We start from the raw sequence: 25911 nt of genomic DNA, 5'->3' as shown, positions 1-25911 counted from the left end.
GAAATTTCTGGATCCCTGTGTGCTACATTCACCTGTATGGAGCTCACGTGAAGAGTTGCACCAGGCCACCCTCTGCCAGCGCATTGTTAGGACTTCCATGCCACCGTCGAGTTGGTGCTTAGTGGAACATGAGGCTTCCCCTAGACTAGTGGTTCCTAGCCTTTTTGGCACCAGGGACCAGTTTCATGGAAAACAATTTTTCCATGGACAGGGGGTGGGGTTGGGAGTCAGGGAATGGGTTTTGGGATGAAACTGTTCTACCTCATATCATCAGGCATTCGTTAGATTCTCGTAAGGAGCGAGCAACCTAGATCCCTCGCATACACAGTTCACAGTAGGGTTCAGCTCCTATAAGAATCTAATGCTGCTGCTGTTCTGAGGTGGGGGTGGGGATCGGGGCGGGGAGCTCAGGTAGTAATGCTCGCTCAACTGCTGTTCACCTCCTGCTGTGTGGCCCAGTTCCTAACAGGCCAAGGACCCATACTTTGCCCAGCAGTTGAGGAATCCTACTAGACTACAGCCTGGCAATCTTCCCCAGGCTTGCTGTACCTGGTGAAATAGGCTACCAGCTAGATGACCTTGGTGCATGGAACCCATCCGCTTGTTTGTACCGCTCTATCAAGAACACTGACGGCCGGGCGCGGTGGCTCAAGCCTGTAATCCCAGCACTTTGGCAGGCCGAGACGGGCGGATCACGAGGTCAGGAGATCGAGTCCATCCTGGCTAACACAGTGAAACCCCGTCTCTATTAAAAAAAAAAAATACAAAAAACTAGCCGGGCGAGGTGGCGGGCGCCTGTAGTCCCAGCTACTTGGGAGGCTGAGGCAGGAGAATGGCGTGAACCCAGGAGGCGGAGCTTGCAGTGAGCTGAGATCCGGCCACTGCACTCCAGCCTGGGCGACAGAGCAAGACTCCGTCTCAAAAAAAAAAAAAAAAAAAAGAACACTGACATCAGAATTCTTTCCTTTACCTTCCTTTCATTCCCTCCCCATCCCTGCCCTCATATTTACTTGTTAGAAGTGATCAGCTTTTTCCTACTTCTTGTCTGGTAGAGACTTCCTTCCTAGGAAGCACTAGAGCTTCCTTTGATATGTAATTTAAGAAGTTGCCCTCCTCTCTCAAAAATGCCTGCTTCTTAAGACTATGATCTTGCCAAAGGCTCAACAAAGAATTGAGTATAAGCCTCAGAGCTGAACATGGTCCTTAGTCTAAAATTGCTCTTAGTTCTTAGTTGTGCATGTGTGTTTGTGTGTATGTGTGTGTGTGTTTATGATCAACCCCTTGGTCATCTAGTGAAGTCTATGGGCTGATTCTCAAAATAATGTTTGTAAATGCACAAATAAAATAAATAGCATTACAAAGATACCAAAATATACTGAAATGAAATCATCAAAATATTAAAGAAATTTGTGATCTGGTAATATGTGGTCTTCTTTATTAACACATTAAATAAGAAGACCTAATAATTGCCTTAATTTAGGTCTAATATTAATAATTACCTTAATTCAGAAATAGTGATAATTTTTTCAAATTGTATTAGTCCGTTTTCACGCTGCTGATAAAGACATACCCGAAACTAGGAAGAAAAAGAGGTTTAATTAGACTTACAGTTCCACATGGCTGGGGAGGCCTCAGAATCATGGCAGGAGGCAAAAGGCACTTCTTACATGGCAGCAGCAAGAGAAAATGAGAAAGAAGTAAAAGCGTAAACCCCTGATAAACCCATCAGATCTCATGAGACTTATTCACTATAATGAGAATAGCACAGGAAAAACCAGCTTCCATTATTCAATTACCTTCCCCTGGGTCCTCCCACAACACATGGGAATTCTAGGAGATACAATTCAAGTTGAGATTTGGGTGGGGACACAACCAAACCATAGAAATATTTTAAGATACCTGCAGCAACCAAAATATGATATGAAAATATTTGTGATTTATAATGGTGACAAAGTCACAGGCAATGATGCTATTACTGTGGTTTGCTGATTACATTTATGATGGAAGGAAATTCTACATTTCAACAGTAGGTTAGTGAAATTTAAAAATGTAAATTTTCCCCATTTAAGTTCATGGACCCTTGAATTCTACCCATGAACCCTTAAAGGTCTAGGTGTCTGTTCTAGATGGTAGTATCTGGTTTCCCTATGAAAGTGTGGATGCTATGGAGTGGGGAGCTCTCAGGAGCAAGATTTCTAAGATATGAAGATACAGTTGAAGATATTTCATAAATTTCTCTACTGTACAGTCTTCTGGAAAAGAAAATTGCTGATACACGTGGTTGAAGTGTGGCATGGTCATATTCTTGCTTATGCCCACACCATCTGTTACCCATGGGTTATCCAGAGTGATTCTACCATTTGATGCTTTACTGAGTCTATCACAAATACTTCGTATGTATTTCTTGGTGTTTTAAAAATGCTTGCTTCTCCAATGTTACTTTTAAGTAAGAATATAAAAAAGGATTTCTTAAAAAAGTAGAAATCTAGCTCTTCAAAGGGAATGATTAAAGAGATGAAGTTAGATTCTTTCCATTGAAACTAATTGGAAGAACCCATTATACCTAGCCACTAACCAAAAAAATCTAGCTTTTGATCAGCATATTTTTCATTAAAAATGTTCAATGCTGGCAATATTTATTGTATACTGAAATTTTTATGTCTGTGTGTGTGTGTTTTTAATTTATTTAGCTCTGCCAGCTAAGCCTGAGAACATTTCCTGTGTCTACTACTATAGGAAAAATTTAACCTGCACTTGGAGTCCAGGAAAGGAAACCAGTTATACCCAGTACACAGCTAAGAGAACTTAGTAAGTACAGAAGCTTGTGTTTTATCGGTTGGGGCATGGGGGAGGCAGAGGCTTCTGATTCATTCATGATTCACATCCCAGATGAAGCAAAAAGTTTCCTTAGTGACAGCTTCTGGACGATCTCTGTGTGCATCCAGTGGCTTGTGGACAGGATCTGGAGCTGCAGAGGGAGGGGTGGCATAGCCAGTGGTGACCTCCTCCTGGATTCCCCATTGGCTAGATCAGTCACCAACTATACCCTGCCTGTTCCCGGAATGTGTTATAAAACTGTTCATTCTTTCTGGTTCCAGATATAGTAAGTAGGGTTGTAAACCCAGAACTAAGAGGCAATTGACCATGGTCTGCCACTAATTTGCTGTGTGACCTCTGTCAAACAGTGTTCCACAGGACAATGATTCCCCAATTTTTTTTTCTACTACCTCAAGCATCCCTCTTTATTCCAATTCTGTAGAATGAAAATTTTATAATTTTTAATTATAATTCTAGCCAAAAGTTAGATGTTTTAAGTAAATATTTGCAGGTTAAAATTTTTTTTTTCTTTTTTTGAGACAATCTCACTCTGTCACCCAGGCTAGAGTGCAGTGGCGTGATCTCAGCTCACTGCAACCTCCATCTCCCAGGTTCAAGTGATTCTCCTGCCTCAGCCTCCCAAGTAGCTGGAATTACGGGTGCACACCACCATACCTGGCTAACATTTGTATTTTTAGTAGAGACGGGGTTTCACCAGGTTGGCCAGGCTGGTCTCGAACTCCTGACTTCAAGTGATCTGCCCACCTCAGCCCCCAAAAGTGCTGGGATTACAGGCATGAGCCACCGTGTCCTTTTTAACAAAACTTTTTAACATAGCTCATTACTTCCTTCTTGTGAATAATGAATAAGGGGGCCCATGTTGGGAAGCATTGTAAGATGATCTTTAGTCTGTGATTCCAAATTCTTTGTTTTTAAGCAAAATCTCATGTTGCAAGGGAAGTCCACTTTATGTTTTCAGTGGAAAAAATGAAAAAAAAAACAAGCAGTATTCTCTGCAGCACTGATACAGCTATGAGCACCTATGTCAGAGAGATGCTTTAAAATAGGAGTCAGCAAACTTCTCCTGTAAAGGGGCAGATGGTAAATATAGTAATATTCAGAAGGAGATCGGTCTCTGTCAGAACTTTTCAACACTACTGCTATAGCACTCATACAGCTATAGGCAATATATAAACCAATAGGCATGGCTGCTTTCCAATAAAACTTTATCCATGGACACTGAAATATGAATTTTATGTAATTTTCACATGCCCCAAAGTATTTTTCTTCGTTTTATTTATTTTTCAACCATTAACAACATGTAAATAGTCTTAAGCCTACAGGCTGTGCAAGAGCAAGAGATGGGCTATATTTGACCTACAGGCTGTAATTTGCTCATCCCTGTTTTAGAAAATAAGAATGATAGAGGCCTAATAACCCATGATCCAAATGACTTTTCTTCCAGATTTGTCAGTTCTAGTCCCAGTGTTGAATATCAATTGCTAGTAGAATGAGAATCTGGGCACCTTTATAGGTTTACTCCTATTTTTCTGTCTTATAGAAACATTTCCCCTTTTCCTCCATCTTTCCCTTTGGGTTGTCATTATTATCACCAGTTGGACATGGAGAAATAGAAAACGCCTGGGCGTCCCCAGGCCTATACACAGCTCCCCTTGATGGTCTCAGGCCAGCTAGGCTCTCCAGAACTCCTAGACTGCTTGCATTTTTGTGAGTTTATCACCAAGAGGATCTCTTCCAAGCAAAGTGGAAGGGTTTCCCTGTGGATGGCCTACCTGGGAGCACTTTTCAGTGGGTCATGGAATAAGCCAAAAACCTTCTGATATCCAGAAACAATAGGAAATATTTTTTCCTGGGGAAAAAAGGAGGAGTTGGGGATGCCTTCATAGAGATAGTGATTTTTGAACTGAGGCTCAAGGGAGGTCTAGAGGTGTGAAAAAGGAGAGAAAGGTCATTTCTCAAAGGTCACAGCATGAATAAATGCAGAAACATTCAACTACAATAACAGTAGTAACAGCTCACATGTATTGACTCTGTGCTGGACATTTTAAAAGTGCCTTATGTGTATTAGCTCATTTCATCCTCATAACCCTATGCTATAGATATATTACTGTCTTCATTTTACAGATGAGAAAACTAAGGCACAGAGAGGTTAAAGAACTTGCCCAAGTCACACAGTTAATAGGGGCAAAGCCATGATTCAAACCTGGTCTGATTCTAGAACCTGTGCTTATAACCATGACACATTGCCCTGGAGGCCATTTTTGTGCTGTAAAATAACCATCAACCACTCTTGAGGTCCTTTCTAGTTTCAAAATTCCATGATTCTATGTGACTATGTCTTCCTGTATGTATTCTATGTGTATATGTCTTCCTGCACACCAGCAAACACTGGTACCTTGCAAGGTGGGCCTTCTTTTCTGTTCTCAGCCTGCTTTATCTCCTCCACAATCCCCAGAACCATGTGGACTATAGCTAGAACCACCCATCTGATTCCCACTAATATGTGTATTTGTTTTCATTAAGTTACAGCTTGATAGTATGTATCTAATCTATCATCAATCTATCTGTTTTAAAGATTTTTCTGAAAACAATATATACTAATGTTCAAAAATTCAACCTGAAAAATTATAAAGAATGTAAAAAATTATCCAGAATCCCACCGCCAAAGGTAACAACTTGAACATTTTGATGATCTCTCTAGATATCTCTACAAATAGTTATGTAAATATCTTTATGATTATGTAACTGTGATCATTCTATACATGATATGCATCCTACTTTTTTTCACCAGCAGTAGATGCATCTTTCCATATCAATAAATATAGTATATTAAAAACCATCATTTTAAATTCTATTTATGTATCTACTGTAATGTATTTAACAAATCCTTATATATATAAATATATTTTTACATACATATGTAAAAGAATAAATTTTTAAGGCTAGAATCTGGCTTTTTCAGGAACCTACTCATGATTTCTTGCCAATAGGACATACACTGCAACTGTAGCTTTTCATGACTTACAGGGATCCAAAGAGGTTTTCATGGCTCCTAAAGCATCTCAGGTGGCAGAAAGCAGGTAACCTTTACCTTTCCTTGGAGGTGAGGAAGGAAGTTGGAAAGAGGATAACCAAATATCCTGGACTATACAGTTCTCAAGAGAAACCCAGAGAAAAACTAACAAATACTGCTTAATACATTAAATATGGCTATATTTCCAAACCATTGTACTAAACTCATGTTGAATAACTTTTTCCTTCAAAGCACTTTTGGAAAAAAACATGATAATTGTACAACCAATAGTTCTACAAGTGAAAATCGTGCTTCGTGCTCTTTTTTCCTTCCAAGAATAACGATCCCAGATAATTATACCATTGAGGTGGAAGCTAAAAATGGAGATGGTGTAATTAAATCTGATATGACATATTGGAGATTAGAGGACATAGGTAAGTGTTATTTGATATTCTTATATACTCTTTATTAAATGTTTACCTCCTTCTTCTTTGTTAAAGAGGTATCTGTGAACTTAAAAGTAGGCTCATCGAGTTCAAGGATATAATACGTGTTGCGGGTATACAGAAAATTCATCTTCTAATTAAAGAAGAAAGGAAGTGGGGGAGGGAGGGAGGGAAGGAAGGAAGGGAGGGAGGGAGGGATTCACCAAATGAGAAAAGAGGAATGAGAAATAAGAGCTATTTTGTGGGCCACTGGTTTCCTCTTGTAGTTTGTAATTGCACTCAAAGAAAGAAAAAGGTCTCTCCCCACCACCCCACCCTGCCAATGTAATTGCTCATAAAGGAAAAGAGCATAAAATTATTAGTTTTTAAAATGCCTCACTACTTCTGGCTTTAAAAAAATATTTTCCAAAGACTCATTTTCACCACTTTTTAAAATTATAACTGTATTGAGATATAATTCATGTCATGTAAATTTCACCTTTTTAAAGTGTATAGTTCAGTGGTTTTTATTGTATTCATAAAGTTGTACAAATGTCACCACTAATTCCAGAACATTTTTATTGCCCTCAAAAGAAAATTCGTACCCATTAGCAGTCAGTCCCCAATCCTTTGTTTTCTCTTTCCTTCATTCCCTGGCAACCACTAATCTATTTTCTGCCTGTATGGATTTGCCTATACATTTTATAAAAATATAATGATAAAATATGTGGTCTTTTGTGTCTAATTTCTTTCACTTAGCATAATGTTTTCAAGGTTCATCAATGTTGCAACATGTATTAGTGCTTTATTTCTTTTTATAGCTAAATAATATTCCACTGGATGGATATACCACATTTTGTTTACCTGTACATCAGTTTATGGACATTTGGCTTGTTGTTACCTTTTGATTATTATGAATAATGTTGCTGTGAGTATTTGTGTACAGTTTTTTGTGTGGACATGTTTCAGTTATCTTAGATATATACCTAGTGAAATTGCTGAGTCATATGGTAACTCAATGTTCAACTTTTGGTAGAACTGTTAAACTTTATCAAAGTGGCTGTACCATTTAACATTCCCACTGGCAATTCATAAAGGTTATGATTTCTGCATACCCTCACCAACACCTGTTATTGTCCATCTTTTTATAATTATAGCCATCCTAGTAGGTGTGAAGTGATACCTTGTTATGGTTCTGATTTGTATTTATCCAATGTCCAATGATGTTGAACATTTTTCATGTGTTTATTGGCCATTTGTATATATTCTCTGGAGAAATGTTTATTCAAATCCTTTGCCTACTTATAATTGAGTTGTCTTTATTGTTGAATTTTAATAATTCTTTATATATTCTTGGCACAAGTTCCTTATCAGATATGTGATTTGCAAATATTTCTTCCCTGTTTGTGGGTTTTCTTTTACTTTTTACATGGTTAAGGTAGAAAAATATTTATATGAAGTCAAAAATGTATATTTTTTTCTTTGATTATTTGTACTTTAGGTGTCATATCTAAGAAACTATTGCCTAACCTGAGGTCAGAAAGATTTACTGCTGTAGTTTTTTTCTAAGAGTTTTGAAGTCTTAGTTCCTACATTTGAATTGTTGATCCTTTTTGAGTTAATTTTTGTATATGGTGTTAAATAGGGGTCTAACTTTATTCTTTTGCATGTGGATATCCAGTTATCCCAGAACCATTTGTTGAAAAGATGACTTCTGCCCCCACACACCCCCCACCATGTTGTTGAATTGTCTTGGCAGCCTTGTAAAAATCAATTCATTCACCATAAATGTAAGGTATTTTTCAGGGTTCTCAATTTTATTCCATTGAACTATATTTTTGTCATTAGGCCAATAGCATACTGTCTTGATTACTGTAGCCTTATGATAAATTTTGAAATTGGGAAAGTGGGTCCTCCAACTGTGTTCTTTTTCAAGATTATTTTAGCTGTTGGGTCCCTTGCATTTCCATACAAATTTTAGTATTAGCCTGTCAATTTCTGCAGAGAAGGCAGCTGCAATTTCAATACGGATACTGTAATCTTCAGAATATACAATCTTCCAATCCATGAACATGGGATATCTTTCCATTTATTTAGGCTGCCTTCAGTTTCTTTCATTAATTTATTACAGTTTTCAGTGTAGAAGTCGTACACTTCTTTGGTTCAGTTTATTCCAAAGTATTGTGTTCTTTTAAATGCTATTGTAAATGGAATTGCTTTCTTAATTTATTTTCAGATTGTTCATTGTTAGTGTATATAAATACAATTGATTTTTGTATATTGATTTGGTAATTGGATATTGAACTTGTTTATTGGTTCTAAAAGGTTTTTCAGGTGGATTCCTTAGGATTATCTGTATACAAGATAATGTCATCTGCAAAGATAATTTTATTTTTTCCTTTGTGATCTGGATACATTTTATTTTTCTCGTCTAGTTGCTTTGTCTAGAACTTTTAGTATAGCATTGAATAAAAGTGTTGAAAGCAGACATCCTTTTCTTGTTCCTGATCTTAGGGGGAAAGCATCTAGTCTTTCATCATGTAAGTTTGATGTTAGCTATGGGTTTTGTAGATACCCATTGCATTGAGAAAATTTCCATTCATAGTTTGTTGAGTGTTTCCTTATCGTGAATAGGTGTGGGATCTTGTCACATGCCTTTTCTTTATCTGGTGGGATGGTCATTTGGTTTTGTCTTTTATTAAAATGGTGTCTTACATTGAATGATTTTCATAAGTTAAACAAACCTTGTATTTCTGTAATAAGTACCACTTGGTTGTGGTGTATAATTCTTTTTATATGTTGCTGAATTTGGATTCCTAGTTTTTTGTTGAGGATTTTTGCTTCTATATTCAACATGGATATGGTGTGTAACTTTCTTGTGATATCTTTGTTTTTGGTATCAGGGTAATATTGGCCTCATAGGATAAGCTGGTAAGTATTTCCTCATCTTCTATTTTTTGGAAAAGTCTGTGAAAGACTAGTGTTAATTATTTTCAAATCTGTCATAGATTTCCTCAGTGAAGCCATTTATGCCTGGGCTTTCTTTGTGGGTAGTTTTTGACTTGGTTTCTTTATAAAACTTTTTTTAAGAACTCCCTTTGGGGCCGGGCGCGATGGCTCAAGCCTGTAATCCCAGCACTTTGGGAGGCCGAGACGGGCGGATCACGAGGTCAGGAGATCGAGACCATCCTGGCTAACACGGTGAAACCCCGTCTCTACTAAAAATACAAAAAACTAGCCGGGCGAGGTGGCGGGCGCCTGTAGTCCCAGCTACTCGGGAGGCTGAGGCAGGAGAATGGCGTGAACCCGGGAGGCGGAGCTTGCAGTGAGCCGAGATCCGGCCACCGCACTCCAGCCTGGGTGACAGAGCAAGACTCCTGTCTCAAAAAAAAAAAAAAAAGAACTCCCTTTGGAAGACACTCTACACTGTAAACATTGTTGTTAATTCACAGTGATGGGCCTGGAAAGGGACAAGATTATTTACTTTTTCTCAAAAACCTTCATTTATTATTATTATTTTTACTTTCTTAAAATAAGTGTATTATTACTTAAGCAATTAAAATATTAAAAAACAAATTCAGTTACAAAGAAAACGCAAAACAAAACAAACTTTCTAGTCCCTCTTTCAACCAGATTTAGTATCTATTTAAATATTCTGTAATTGGTACTGCTTAAAACTTTGAGGAGGAATTTTGGCCTAAATTGATACAATACTGGAATTATAAAATTAACCTCTGAAGAAACTCTGTTTTTATAATATGTTTCTAGGACCTGGCAAAGTGTTGCTAAGTACTAAGATTTTTTTTTTTTTTTGGAATCCTTTAATAAAAGCATATAATATCAGAATAATAAGCATAATAATTTTATAATTTTTAGGTTAGTACAAAAGTAATTGTGGTTTTTGCCATTACTTTCACTAGAACTTTTCTAATTTAAATTCAAGTGGATAGAACTATGACAGTGCTTTTAAGAGCAATTAAAAATATTTTGGGCCAGGTGCGGTGGTGGCTCATGCCTGTAATCCCAGCACTTTAGGAGGCCAAGGTGGGCAAATCATGAGGTCAAGAGATTGAGACCATCCTGGCCAACATGGTGAAAGGCCATCTCTACTAAAAATACAAAAATTAGCTGGGCGTGGTGGTGCGCACCTGTAGTCCCAGCTACTCAGGAGGCTGAGGTAGGAGAATCGCTTGAACTCAGGAGGCAGAGGTTGCAGTGAGCCAAGATCACACCTCTGCACTCCAGCCTGGTGACAGAGTGAGATTCCATCTTTATATATATCTATATATATATCTATATTTTGATTTCTAATTGAAATATGTCCCCCCTACCCCCAGTTTACAGTGGTAATTTGCTTAAACCTTTTTTCACAGATAATGCCAGGGTTTACTTTGGTCCAATCTCTGACACAAATTATTATAATTAGTGGTACCTAAATGAATAAACTTTTGCTATGTTTGATATGCATCAGTTTTTGACTTAAAATCTATTCTGTCTGATTTTAGTATGCCCACCCTGCTCTCTTTTGGTTACTATTTGCATGGGACATCTTTTTTCATCCCTTCACTTTCAATCTATTTGTATTTTCAGATCTAAAGTTAGTCTTTGTAGATAGCATATAGTTAGATCTTTTTTTTTACATTTAAAAATTTTATCTTATTTTTTATAGAAACTTGCTATGTTACCCAGGCTAGTCTTGAACCCCTGGCCTCAAATGAACCCTCTGCTTTGGCCTCCCAAAATGTTGGGATTACCAACATGAGCCTTTGTGCCCAGACAGTTGGATTTTTTTAAAAAATTATTTGCTAATCTGTGTATTTGGGCTAGAGAGTTTAACCTATTTACATTTAAAGTAATTGTTGATAAGGGAGGACTTACTTTTGACATTTAAAAAGTTTTTTTTTATATTTTATAGTTTTTTATCCCTCATTTTTTTCATTATTGTTTTATTTTGTGTTTAGTTGATTTTTTATGGTGACATGTTTTGACTTCCTTTTGAGGATTTTCTATAGATACTTTCTTTGAGAGTACCATGGGGACTACAAATAGCATCTAAAGTTATAACAATCTAATTTGAAATGATATTAACTTAACTTCAATTGTATATAGAACTCTACTGCTACACAGCTGCATTCCCCACCTCCACTTTATGTCATTGATGTCACAAATTATATCTGTATCCATTGTATACCATAAAGCTGTAATTGTTTTTTATGCATTAATCTTTTAAATTATTTGGAAAATTAAAAGAGGAATTATAAACCATAATTACAATAATACTAGCTTTTATATTTGCTCACGTATTTATACTAGAGATCTTTATATCTTCATGTGATTCCAAGTCAATGTCTAGTGTCCTTTCATTTCAACCTGAAAGACTCCTTTTAGCATTCCTTATAGGGCAGGCCTATTGGTAATGAACTCTCTCAACTTTTATTTATCTTGGAATGTCTCAATTTCTCCCTCATTTTTGACGAACAGTTTTGCCAGGTATATAATTCTCATTTGACCATTCTTTTTCTCTTTCAGCACTTTAAATGTATTAGCCCACTGCCTTCTGGGCTCTAAGGTTTTTGCTGAGAAATTAGTTGATAATATTATTGAAGATCCATTGCATGTAATGAGTTGTATCTCTCTTGCTGCTTCCAAGAGACTGACTTTCTCTTTCTGGGGTTTGGTTGTAATGTGTCTTAGTGTGGGTCTCTTTGGGTTTATCCTACTTAGTATTCACTGGGATTCTTGGATTTGTAGATTTGTGTATTTCATCGAATCTGGGGACTTTTTAGCTAGTATTTCTTCAAATAATCTTTCCACCACTTCCTCTCTCTCTTCTCTTTCAGAAACTCCCAAAATGTGTTTATTGGTTGGCTTGATCCTGTTCCACAGGTCCCTTAGACTCTGTTTTATTTTTCCCTATTCTTTTTTCTTTCTGTTCCTGAGACTCAATACTTTCAGTTGTTCTATCTTCACCTTTACTGATTGTTTCTTATGCCTGCTTAAATTTACTGCTGAATCCCTGTAGTGAATTTATATTTCAGGTATTGTGATTTTCAACTTCAGAGTTTTTGTTTGCTTCTTTTAAAAAAAAATTCTATATCTTTGTTGATATTCTCATTTTGTTCATGTATCATTTTCCTGATTTCCTTTAGTTCTTTGTCCGTGTTTAACTTTAGCTCTTTGAACATATTTAAGATGTTCATTTTAGGGTCTTGGTCTAGAAATTCTGATTGCTGGGCTTTCTCAAGGACAGTTTCTGTGGATTTATTTTGTTTACTTAAACGGGCCATGTTTTCCTGTTTCTTTGTATGCCTTGCAATTTTTGTTGTTGTTGTTAAAAATTGGGCATTGGAAAAAACAGCTACCTCTCCAAGTCTTTGCAGACTGACTCTGTTCTGGGGCTGTTCTTCATAGATTTGTTGGGCTTACTCTGAGCCTAGGGATTAGCCCAAGGTGAAAACTTAAAGTCTTCTCAGTTCTTTTCTGAGTATACGTCTTGCCTAGGTCTGGATGGTGCTTTCTCAGTCACACTATGTATACACACAGCTGCTTTTTTTCTTTGTTTTTTGAGACAGGGTCTGGCTCTGTTGCCCAGGCTGGAGTTCAGTGATGTCATCATAGCTCATTGCAACCTCTCCTTCCTGGTCTCAAGCCATTCTCCCACCTCAGCCTCCCAAGTAACTGGGACTAAGGTACACACCACACTCAGCTAATTTTTATATTTTTTTATAGATTTCACCGTGTTGCCCAGGCCAGTTTCAAACTCCTGAGCTCAAGCGATCTGCTTGCCTCGGCCTTTCAAAGTGTTGGGATTACAGGTGTGAGATGCTGTGCCCGGCCATAGCTGCTTTTGAATGTCTTAATTTCCCAAAGAGTCTTACCCAGTTTCTTCTTATGATTTTATATAATTTATTGTATGTCTCCTTACATAATCTCTTGCCCCAGGCTTCCATGAATCTGTAGTCTCCCTGTAGCTTTTATGAGCACTGCCTGGCTCTTTTCCTGCCTAAGATTAAAGTTAGGCAAAACAGAGACCAGTCGTTTAGTCTGCCTTCCAACAGGCTGGAATGTAAATAAGTATTCTCTATTCTCTCCAGTTGGTAGAAGGGAAATAAGAGCAGAGATGCCACTTTCTCCAAACCAAGACCACTGATGTTTCAGGCAGAGGGTGGGGCAAGGGCAAGTAAGACAGCCACCAAACGATTTTCCTGCCACTTTGAAGGTGACTTTGTCTTGATTTGGTGTTTATGATGGTTATAAACCTTGGGTTGATTTCCAGAGCTCCTACAAGTTTAGTTCAGCCAGTTTCTGTCCTTTTTTTTTTTTTTTTTTTGAGACAGAGTCTTGCTCTATCTCCCAGGCTGGAGTGCAGTGGCACAATCTCGGCTCACTGCAACCTCTGCTTCCCAGGTTCAAGTGATTCTCCTGCCTCAGCCTCCCAGGCAGCTGGGACTACAGGCACGCACCACTTTACCCGGCTAATTTTTGTACTTTTAGTAGAGACAGGGTTTCACCATGTTGGCCAGGATGGTCTTTTTCTCCTGACATTGTGATCCACCCACCTTGGCCTCCCAAAGTGCTGGGATTACAGGCATGAGCCACCACTCCCGGCCCTGTCTTTTTTTTTTTTTTTTTTTAATCTTTTCTTTCTTTTTTTTTTTTATCATACATATTTACTTAATCTATACAGAATCAAGTAGATAAAATCAGATTCACATTAGTGAAAAATCTCTACAAAATGTCTTTGAAAAGCAAAACAAGACTGCCTCTTAACAATTCGTATCCTCAATGAAAGATGTGGGCTGTAAAAATAAAGCAGTGTGTTTAGCACAAACTAGAAGATATCTGCATCATTTTTTCACGGTTATTTCCATCTACAGTCTGAAAGAGGTAGATTTTTCTGCAACACCTGAGAATTGAATTGTGATAACCAGGTGTAATAAAGGCAGTTGCATACGTAACTGAAGAATACTGGTCTCAAGACCAAGAAATGTACTCCTAACAAGTCTGAGGATGAAATGGTCCATATTACCCAAGACCCAAGTTTTCTCTACACCTTGGAGTCTACTGCCACTATAAATAATACACATCATGATTCCATGATGGTGCAACAAATGCAACTTAAGTGAATTCAACATTTAAACCTTTTCTGGGCCAGCCTAGTAGCATTACAGTATTCTAGAATATGATAGGGGGTGTGCTACAAAGCCACAACACTGGGCTGGTGAGGTGATCACTGTAGGAAGATGTCCTTCTCAGAGGGTCCCCATTTGTTTTTATTCACAGGGTAATGGGAGGAAGGGTTCTGAAAGGAACAGATGCATCCCAGACAGAATCCATATCCCTTCAACACTACAGTAGCATCTAGCTAAAAATACAAAGTAAGCCAAAAGCAGCAGGCCAAGTACGGTTAATCACATTGCTTTAAAGCCCTTGGAAGTATGCAAAAGGCCCAAGATTTACAATCTTCCACACAGGACAAGCACCACAAAGAAATGTGGTGGGCTACACAAATGGCTTAATGTTAAGAGCGGTACATCCAGCAGAGTTCTTGTGAAATGTGATCATTAGTACTAATTTTAAGGTAGATTATATTTCTGATCTATACCTGCATTTTCCCCCCCACCCACCCAGGGAAATGAGCCTAGTGTTTCTTTAGTAGCAGAACGGGGTGTACTCATAAGAGGGTGTTGGAGGGTATTGTTTTTTGTTTCTGACTCATTTTGAATGGTAATTAGATAATCTACTTTGTAGATATCTTTTCCTCCACTGTTTGGCCCCTTGAATTAACATGACTGATGGTGGAGGCTTAGATACAACCCTCCACTCCAGGCAGTTTCCTATCTGTTGGACAATTATCAATTCTTTCAACCCAGTTTAGACCATGAATGTGAAAGGACTTTACAAATAAAACTTGTAACAAAGAGAAAACCCTTTTAACTGGACAAAACAGTTTATTCAGTCCAGTAAGCAGTTTAACAAGTGTCAGTCTGATAGTTTTGCTCAGTGGAATGTGCTAACATCAGTTCTAGTAGAACCTTTTATTTCATAAAGCATTTCAATGCAAATTATACCAGGGACAAAGTCCAAACTTCCATCAGTGCAGCCTGATTAATCATCTGCATAACTGAGCCACATTCAACATTGAAACAAAGAACTAATTCAAAAGTTACGTGCTTAATTTCAAATGTTCCCCCATTCCAAGTGTAGAGACCTTGATAATACTGTGGCTTTTTTTTTTCCTCCTTAAAAAAAGAGATGGTAACTAAGAAGGGGGTAAGAAACAGACTGAACACATAAGTAATAGATCCTGACTAACACTCTGCCAAGTCTTCCCAAAGTAAAAATGTTGGTGCCAGTGTTTGCTTTGCAAATGAAAATCAATTTCAGTTGGTACTACTGATCCATAATGAAAATTACCTTTTGAAAAACCTGGAGTATTTTGCTGGTGGACCTTTTGTAATAGCTTTCAAGCAGCCAGAAAGTATTGGAGAAACTTCTGCCTAGTGAAAGCTACACGTGAAATGACCATCCTTGTCTTTGACAAGGGACTTCATTGAACAGCAAACATGAACACCAGTTTTCAAAGAATAAGTGACCTTCTATGGGAAGTGGAGAATATGTACTCAAATCCCAAATCAGAATCAAACACAAACCACCATCCTCTACGGGAGCCCCTCATGGTCCAAATCCCACACCTGAAACCAAAGCGGGATGACTGTTCAGTCACATAAACACTAAGCTTATTTGTCTAGTGATTTGCCTGCATATACTATTTTGTCGACAAGTGACATCTTTATATACATATTCTGCTGAAACTTGGAATCTAGCCATGTGGCCATCTCAATTTGTCCCAAGCTATATTTTCAAAAAGCGAATTTCAGTCAAATATGCTTGTTTCTGACCCAACGTTAGAGTTTTATTTTTACTTGGCATTTAAATGGGTTATTAGACAAAACTAATCACCTTGGTATTTTCTTTTTTTGAATAATATTAATTGGGGGGACCTAAGACGTTTAAATTAATATTGTTTTCACATTAAGGAACCATCGTCAGAACAAAGTTCCCTTGTAATGGTTGGCCCTGTCAGTGAAATTTTCATTAGGATGATAATGTGCAAGTAGCAGGGAGAGAAAGGACAAGGCAATGAACACGTGCATTCCAGTGGAGGGAGGATGAGGCCGATGTGCAACACAGCCGAGGAAAATTTATAGATTAAACTATTCAAAACTGCTAAGCAGCCTCCTATACCACGTAAGTCCAGTAGTTCTAAGAAAATACAGATATGGTAGAAAAAGTAAGAAAATTTTCACCACAAAACCAATAGTTAACTACTAACAGAGAAAGTTATACACAAAATATATCTCTCAATACAGTGATCACACCTCATCTTAGTCAACCGACTCAATGGCCGGAGCAGAGCCTGTGGACGGGGGCTTTTGCACGGCGCTTCTCTGGCTCTTGGACTCGGCCTCCAGGTACGCTCCCAGGGCTCTTTTCGAGGAAGTGTTCAGCTCCTTGTGAGAATCCAGAGCAGCACAGGGCTGTATCACAGATGTTGCTAAATCCCTGTCGGCCGCTTTGAGGGATGCCTGCTCTTTCAGGACTTCTACCTTCTCATTGAGCTCATTCCTTTCTGTTTGAAGAGCCCTGCACAGCTTTTCTAACCGTTCCAGTTTTATTTGAAGGGCCTTGTACTCTTTATCACGGACTGTTTTCAGCCATTTGCAGAAGTGCTTTATTATTGTTTTCCCATTTGGTACGCCATATTATTGTTTCTTTTTCCAGTTTTTTAATTTTCTTTGTCATCTTTTCCATTTCCTGTCTGAAGGTTGTAAACACTTCATTGCTTTTTGCCATGGTAGTCTGGAATTCTTCAAACTTATCCATATAAAGAGAAAGCTGCTGTTTTAGTTGTACTTCTTGCTGTTTCATTTGTTCGTATTTGTGCCTCGATTCTGTCGCTTCTTTTAATAAAAACTCTCTCTCTCTCTGATGTTTTTCATCAGCTTCTTTTATCAGTTGTGTAGTTTGCTGCAGTTTGGCATCCACGAGCTGTTGTTGCAGTTCCTTATGTTTGAACACCTTATCAATGTGCTCTTCCCTCAGTGCATACTGTTCGATGAGCTTCTTCAGCTTCTTCCCCAGCTCGATGTTCTCCTGTCGGAGTTTGGCGTTGTGGATGTCGTGCTGCTCCAGCTGGGCTTGAATTTCATTTAAGGTAATCTGGAAATGTGCAGTTGCTTCTTTACGTCGTTCTTCTTCCTCTCGTGCCTGCTGCATATTTTCCTCCTTTAACGTCTTATTGTGACGCTGAAGTTCTCTGCAAAGAGACTCTAGCTTGCTTCTTGCCAAGATGGCCTTGCTGTGTTCACTCTGCAAGTGAACTTTCTCTTTCACAATCTGGGCTTGCTTCTTCTGCAGGATCTTCATTTGCTTCTGAACATTCCTGCTCTCCTCCAGAAGATCAGCATATTTCTTACAGAGAGCTGCCAGCTTCTCCTCTGGGGTTGAAAGGGTGTTTAGGGCTTGCATCAGTAACAAAACTTCTTTTCCTAAGGTTTTTTCTTTGTTCCTGTTGCACTCTGAATCTTGCTGACCATCAGGGGGATCTGTTCGAGCTTCTCCCCCAGGGATTTCCTCTCTTGACTCTTGTGTGCAGTATGCTGGGCTCACCAAATTCCTGTTCTCTGTTATAAAGTCACTGCCTTCATCCTCTTCCAATGAATGCTTGTTACTTGTGCCACCACAATTTGAGTCTTGATGTTGAAGAATATCATTTGATTGAGAGTTACACAACATATCTGCTTTCACCCCTAGCCCACAAATTCCAGCTTCTTCCATTGTGCCAATTTCAAACTTCTGCCGCGGGCTGCGTCACCGTCCGCCCCGTCCGGCCTCTGTCGCCTCTTCGGCGCCGCCGCCTCTTCCCCGCGCTGCCTCCTCTACCCGCGTCGCCATGAGGTGACGCCAGCAGCCAAACCTTTTTTAATCTTTTCATGGGAGAATAAGAACATAGAGCTACCTAGTCTGCCATTTTGCTGATGTCACTTGATATAAATCAGTTCTTAATGAGATATTCTGAGAGCCATTTTTATTCAGAGGAGTAACTAATACTTTCTATCTTCTTGGTGACAGAGTATTAGAGTTAAGTGGAACTACACTAGGTATTTGTGTTTATTCTGACTGGAGGTAGTTTAGTGTAATGAGTAAGGGCAGGAACTTTGGTGTGGATACAAATGAGTCTTAGATTGGCTTCTTATTAGAAAGTTATTTTCCCTTTTCCAATACCAGTTTTATCTTCTGTAGAATGGATATAATAAATGTTAGGTGGTTGAAAGGATTCAACAAAATGATTCACCTAAAAAAATACTTATCAAGTGCTCAATACGTATCAGTAATTTTATGGAAATATTTAATATGTTTATTGTATACAGCTCTACTTACTAGTGGCCACACGGATTGATGATCACCCTTTAGTCCAGGCATCAGTACAGATTATTTTTTGAGTAGCTACCAAGAGCTTTCTGAATATTTTTACCCAGTTAATGTTTTAAAGTCCATGTCTCTAAGTAGGGATTTTGCTTTCCAAAACTCTTCAAGAATTACAAAGACCCCATTCTCCATGATGTGATTATTTTACATTGCATAAAACAGCTCATATGCTCCATAAATATATACACCAACTACGTACTCACAAAAATTAAAAATTTTAAAAATTAAAAAAACAGTATTACAAAGACTAAAAAGATAATACTATTCAATTCTAGCTAGCAAGAGTGTGGTGAATGGGTATTCATACAATGTTGATGGAAACTGAAATTAGTATAACCTTTCTGGTAAGCAAAATGGCACTGTGTGACAGCAGCCCTAAAAACAGTCATGCCCTTTTACTCAGTCAGCCAATGCTAAGGGGTCTAATGAAACCATCAGAGATGTAAAGGGAAATTCAACTATCATCCATTTACTCATTCGCTTAACAAACATTTGATACCTGCTAAATGTCAGGTGTTAATTCTAGACTCTGTGATCAAGTCCAGCCTTTGTCCTTAAGAAGTTTTAAATGAAAAATTAGAAACACTATTGTTAGTGGTGGAAGTTATCTGAGTTACCTGCAGCAAATCCAAATGAGTCTGCAGTAACCTCAGTTCTTGCCTCCTCAGAAGAAAGAATTCAACTGAGGGGCATAGGACAGAAGAAGAAACCGATGCATGTTTTACAGCAGGAGTGGAAGTTTATTAAAAAGCTTTAGAGGCCGGGTGTGGTGGCTCACACCTGTAATCCCAGCACTTTGGGAGCCCAAGACGGGCAGATCGTGAGGTCAAGAGATCGAGACCGTCCTGGCTGACATGGTAAAACCTTGTCCCTATTGAAAATACAAAAAAGTAGCCAGACATGGTGGCAGGCGCCTGTAGTCCCAGCTACTTGGGAGACTGAGGGAGGAGAATGATGTGAACCTGGGAAGTGGAGCTTCTAGGGAGCCGAGATCGCGCCACTGCACTCCAGCCTGGGTGACAGAGCGAGACTCCATCTCAAAAAGAAAGAAAAAAAGAAAAAAAAGAAAAAAGTTTTAGAGCAGGAATGGAAAGAAGGTAAACAACACTTGGAAGAGGGCCAAGTGGGCGTCTTGGAGGTCAAGTGCCCCATCTGAACTTGGACTTAGGGTTTTCTACGCTGGCCTACTTCTGGCACCTTGTGTCCCATTTCCCTTGATTCTTCCCTTACGGTGTGATCTGCCCACTTGCACGTTGGCCAGCTAGCACTTAGGAAGTGAGCATGCGCAGTGTCGTACGCATGCTGGAGTCGTACGCATGCTCACCTGAGGCATTCTTCTCTTTTCCAATGGAATGCCCCCAGAAGCTCATATACCAGTTAAACTCTGCCATTTTGCCTCTTAATGCCCATGCTTGAGCCCACTCGCCCAATTCCTGAGTTTTTGTTTCTTTTTTTTTTTGAGACGGAGTCTTGCTGTGTCGCCCAGGCTGGAGTGCTGTGGTGCAATCTCAGCTCACTGCAACCTCCACCTACTGGGTTCAAGTGATTTTCCTGCCTCAGCCTCCTGTAGCTGGGATTACAGGCACCTGCCACCACGCCTGGCTAATTTTTGTATTCTTAGTAGAGATGGGGTTTCACTGTATTGGCCAGACTGATCTTGAACCCTGACCTCTTGATCCGCCTGCCTCAGCCTCCCACAGTGCTGGGATTGTGAGCCACTGTGTCCGGCCCAATTCTTGAGATCTTATTTTGGAGCTGCCAATCACTAGTTACAGATGTTTGTATTTATTGGGAAACGGCCTTTCCCTGTTGCTGGCTGCAGCCAATTATTAGGTTTGCAAGGCAGCGTGACAACCGTCTGAGCATCACCTGATGGTCACCTGACTTTCCTGGTGGTGTGTAGGGGGTGCCCTCTCCTGTCCTGCTCATGCCTGATTAGCTACCTACTGTAATACTATGAATGTGCAATAATAGAACATAAGTCAAAAAATTATGTTAATCCATAAAGTAGAATATTATGAACCTTAAAAATCATGTTTTGAAGAATTATTAATAGAAGGTGATACATGCTGATTGCATATTTTAAAAAAACGAAAGCTTTATTTAGCATAATATCAATTTTGTTTAAAAGATAATGCAAATAATTATACAGAAAACAGCTGAAAGGAAATATACCAAAATGGTAATAAGGGTTATCTCTGGTTGATGGGATAATGGATGATTTTTACTTTTTCTTTGTATTTTCTACACTTAAAAAAAGTTGTATAATGAGCATATGCTACTTTTATAACTAGAAAAATGCATATTTTCAGAGAGAAATTTGGGGCTAGAGTGTTTGCAATGTGGAAGGAAAATGAGAGTTATTTGATAGTGTTTATAGTGGGTATTCCATCATCCTGGAGGTCAAGGAAGGAGAGGCCTAGGGGAGGTGAGAGTAAATAAGAGAGACAGCCTATTTTCTGGTTCTGTGGTCTCTTTTTACCTCCTTTCTGCTTGGCGTAGCATATGACCCAATCAATAAGAGGCGGATTTGCTGAAAAATCACAGGAATGCATCCTTTTTTCACTGGGTGTTCCTTTTTCAGAGGTGTTGGGGTTGGGGGGGCCGACATTCCTTTTGTACTGCCTTGCAAATGCCACTTCATTCATATAGCAGACCACAATAAACTATCATTTCCTTTCTAAGGTTTTTTCTTTTTTCAATTTTGGATGGATGCTATTAGCAAATTCTTATCTTTTTGCAAATACAAGAGTTGTATGATTTTTATTTTCAGCGAAAACTGAACCACCTGAGATTTTCAGTGTGAAACCAGTTTTGGGCATCAAACGAATGATTCAGATTGAATGGATAAAGCCTGAGTTGGCGCCTGTTTCATCTGATTTAAAATATGCACTTCGATTCAGGACAGTCAATAGTACCAGCTGGGTAAGTTATGCCGTTATAATAATGTTCCTATTAGAGGCCCAGAGGAAAAGAATCATTGACAACTATTCTTGACCTGGAATCATTATTTCACTTTTTACATTGAAAATAGAAGAGAGACACTAGGAAGTACTTTTCTTCCTAGTGTTCCATTTTTCCTTCTGGACCTTTTAGTTTGGAAGAGTGTTCTACAATAGGCATTTTTGCCTTCTGAGTGCAGGGACACAATAAAGAGTGAGAAATTTACTTTTGCATTATATCCAAGTTTGTGTCTGGCTGTGGGGCTACCAGAGAGTCTATGGTTTGGCCATTTTATTTTTTATTTTTCTGACCCTTTATAAAATCATGAGGTATAACATACATTTGGAAAGGTGAACAAAACATAAATATTGCATTTAACAAATTACTAAGTCAGTGCTCATATAGAAACCACTGCAGTCAAGAATAGAACATCTCCAGGATGCCAGAGCCCACTGCTTGCCCTTTGCTCATGACCTCCGTGAGAGCTAACTGTTGCCCTGATTTTTGTGGTAATCTTCTTTGCTTTCATTTTTTACCATTTAAGCCTGCATCACTGAAGAACATAGTTTAAAAGACTATGCCCTCTTTCCTTGAGCCCTCCTCCTTCATCCTGAAGGAGCGCCCAGTAGAAATAGAGGAGCATATAAAGGGAATCCATACATTTTGTGTTTTCTAATGTTTGGCTTCTATCTCTCAATATTGTGCTTTTAAGACTTATTCATGCTATATAATACTGTAGTTTATTAATCTTCATTGCTGTGTAGTATCCCATGGTCTGAACATGATGGAATGGTGACTTTAATTTGCATTGACCTGAATTTTAATGAAGTTACATACCTTTTCATATGTTTATTGGCCCTTTGGATTCCTTCTTCTGGAAGTGCTGATTTAAGCCTTTTGCATGTTTTCTCTATTGGCTGGTCTGCCTGATTTTTCAACTGATTTGTAGGCATTCCTTATATATTCTGTTTATGAGTCTTATTTGTTACGTGTATGGCACACATCTTTCACTATGTGGCATGACGTTCCACTCTCTTAATGGTGACTTTTGAGGAACAGTCACTTAATTTTAATATGGTTAAATTTTATCTGTCTTTATCTTTATGCTTCATGCCTTTTGTGTCTTAGGAAATGTTTTCTTACCTCAAAGTCCGGAAAATATTCTGCAGTTTCCATCAGTGCAGCCTGAAATTGTATCACCTTTTTGTAATCATCTCATATTTATTGCCTTTTTATAAATTTTAGACAGGGTCTCACTCCGTTACCCAGGCTGGAGTGCAGTGATGTGATCGCAGCTCATTGCAGCCTTGAACTCTTGGACTCAGATGATCCTCCTGCCTCAGCCTCTCGAGTAGCTGAAACTACAGGCATGTGCCACCATGCCTGGCTGATTTTTAATTTGTTTTTGTAGTGTTGCCCAAGTTGGTCTCGAGCTCTTGGTCTTAAGTGATCCTCCTCCCTCAGCCTCCCAAAGTACTGAGATTACAGGTGTGAGCCGTCATGAGCAGCCACATTGTTGACTTCTAATCAACTATTGGCTAATTAAACCTTTAAGACTTTTTACCTCCTGAAGACTTACTAGTAAAACATACCTCTACTATCTTATCGTTTGTTGATTTTTAACCTAAGTTCAGGTGTTTTATTTATTCTTATTGAATTTCTTCATGTCGGTCTTATCTGTCATTCCAGCCTATTTAGAATCCTGTTTGGTCCAAAACTTATGATTAACTTTTTACTTTTTAACTTTTCAGTATCTCCAGATTTGATAACACTTCCTTCTATACCTTTATCTAATTATTAATAAAAATGGTGACTACATCAGAGCCCTGTGGTAAACCAGTAGAAACCATCCAGAGGATCAACCCCTCCTTTGGATATGGTCATTTATTTAGGGTTCTATGAATATACCTAATTACCACTATCGTCATTCAGGCTACTTTTTTTTATCTTGTCCAGGAGGCTATCATGCGACCCTTTCCCTTGCGGAAACCCACAGACACCCTGTTTACTGCAGCACCGTCTCCTTGTCTGGAACTCTTTCAGTAAAGCATTATTTGTCCTATTGATGCAGAATTTTTGCTCCTTAGATCAGCTAAATCCGGGTTCTTGTGTCACCAAGAAAAATTAGGCACGCGGACACATTGAAGGGTGAGGAGAGAGGAATTTATTGGGCGAAAAGGAAACAAGAGAAAAAAACTCTCAGCAAAGCGAGATGGGCTCCTACTAACAGGCTACCATCTCACAGATTGAATACCAGGCCACCACACAGGAGCTGAAGCGTCCAGGCTCCTTCCCCCTGCACAAGGTGTGAACTTCCCGTGGCTCCACCCCATTCTCCCAGTGCACGGACGGACGGATTCCCCAGTCCATTGTGGGCATGCGCGGACAAGACCCTGGGCAGGTTTCCCCATCTGCATAAAAGCATCTGATGTAAACACTTGTGGGGCGGGTCGGAGATTCTCTGGGAAACCCCCTTATCTGCCTTCTGCCTCTATCACTATGTTCAGAGAGATGGTAGTGGCCACTTCTCCCCCCAGCTTCCTTTCTAAGCCAGCTCTGGCACCATTCTCTTTGAACCTGCCTAGTGGAACATTAGATTCAATAATCATAGTTTGGGGAACCCCTAAGCGGGGCAGTCCCTGGTACAGCACAAGCTCCTCTTCATACCACATGTCATGGTATCCATGAACCTGAGAAACTTCTGGGATAATCTACTGGCTGTAAACCCTTAATTCCTTCTATTTGATGAGCTCAGAGTCACTACAGCTGCTGGGATAGGATTCAACAAGAAAAATAAACCAGGACTAGAGTCCCTCTGGAAAATTACTATACCACATACAACACTAAGTGAGGGCAACAAGTATAAACTACCCAACCCTTGGCAGCCTGTACCCTGTCTCTTTGACAAACTCACCTACATCTGTACTCTTCTACATCTGCTTCCTTCCTTCCAGTCCCCAAGGTAAAATGTCCTGCCTCCTGTTTTCCTGGAGGATGCAGGAAGGAAGGTGGAAGTCTGTACTACTCTTTCTCTCTCCTTAGATTTCTTTCTTTCGTTCTTTCTTTTCTTTTTTTTTTTTTTTTTTTTTTTGGAGATGGAGTTTCACTTTTGTTGCCTGGGCTGGAGTGAATGGCGGAATGGCACAATCTTGGCTCACTGCAACCTCCACCTCCGGGGTTCAAGTGATTCTCCTACCTCAGCCTCCCGAGTAGCTGGAATTACAGGCTTGCGCCACCACACCTGGTTAATTTTTTGTATTTTGAGTAGAGATGGGGTTTCACCATGTTGGTCAGGCTGGTCTCAAACTCCTGACCTCAGGTGATCCACCTGCCTCGGCCTCCCAAAGTGTTGGGATTATGGGTGTAAGCCACCATGCCTGGCTTTCTCCTTAGCTTTCAAATACATGCAGTTATCCTCAGTTGTAATCCCAGTTAAACCCAACTCAGCTCTTCCCAACTTTCTATCAAAGATTTCCATTGTTGATGGAAAAGGGTCCAAATTGTTAACCCTGTGAGACCTGGCTTCTACCGACCCCTTCGCGCTCTCTCTCTTGCCTCTCTGGTCATTCTGAATTGCTTGTTTCCCTTGCATCATGTTCTCTCACTCTTTCTGTGCCTCTTCCTAGAACACCCTCTGCTTTTGCACCTCTTCTCCTACCCCAATTTCTTCACCTTTCAGAACTCAGGCCTGACATATTTCCTTCTGAGGACCTGGGCCTGGTCCCTCCTCTGCATGCTTCTGTCATTGCACTTAACAACAACGCATTTCAACTTTCTCTTCCAGTTAGACTGTAAGTTCTTCAAATGCAGGAATCTTTGCTTTCGTCTGTTTTCCATTTGCCTGGTACATGCCTGTGCTCAATAAATATTTGTTTAAGTGTAGCCATGTAAAACTAATGCTAAAATTCCAACATGTCCATATAACAAGACCCATATTTGTATGATATGTGAGTAACAAAGAGCTTCCTTATACTCCAAATTATTGAATCCTTGCAAATATCCTGTAATTGAGGCCTTGCTATCCCCATTTTTGCAGATTAGGAAATTAAGATGTTGAAAACTTAAATGATCTATTCAAGATCACAGGGCTTGTTAGCTGCAAACCTAAGCTCAGGTTTTCTGTCTCCCAGGTTTGCCATCCATGTGACCATACCTCAGCACCCTCCAGATTCTTTTGTGGCCCTAGTTTAAAGGGTTTGC

The 25911-nt window shown here is 39.2% G+C and overlaps 1 protein-coding gene and 1 pseudogene across 2 annotated transcripts in view; one reads left to right on the top strand and one right to left on the bottom strand.

The window, feature by feature from the left end:
- Positions 1–25911, top strand: part of IL31RA (interleukin 31 receptor A) — a 72405-nt gene that overhangs the window by 13745 nt on the left and 32749 nt on the right. The window contains exons 3-5 of the mRNA XM_030927045.1: positions 2691–2808; positions 6104–6285; positions 21542–21693. Coding sequence (XP_030782905.1) covers positions 2691–2808; positions 6104–6285; positions 21542–21693 — 452 coding nt within the window. The remainder of the gene's footprint in view (positions 1–2690; positions 2809–6103; positions 6286–21541; positions 21694–25911) is intronic.
- On the bottom strand, positions 16370–18234 carry LOC104680480 (annotated as a pseudogene). The gene has a single exon (XR_750467.2). The product of XR_750467.2 is annotated as a gamma-taxilin pseudogene (transcript).

This window comes from Rhinopithecus roxellana, chromosome 3 (assembly GCF_007565055.1).
Source record: "Rhinopithecus roxellana isolate Shanxi Qingling chromosome 3, ASM756505v1, whole genome shotgun sequence".
Lineage (NCBI taxonomy): Eukaryota > Metazoa > Chordata > Mammalia > Primates > Cercopithecidae > Rhinopithecus > Rhinopithecus roxellana.
Note: the sequence above shows the minus strand (reverse complement) of the source record. Positions and strands in the feature narration are given on the sequence as shown.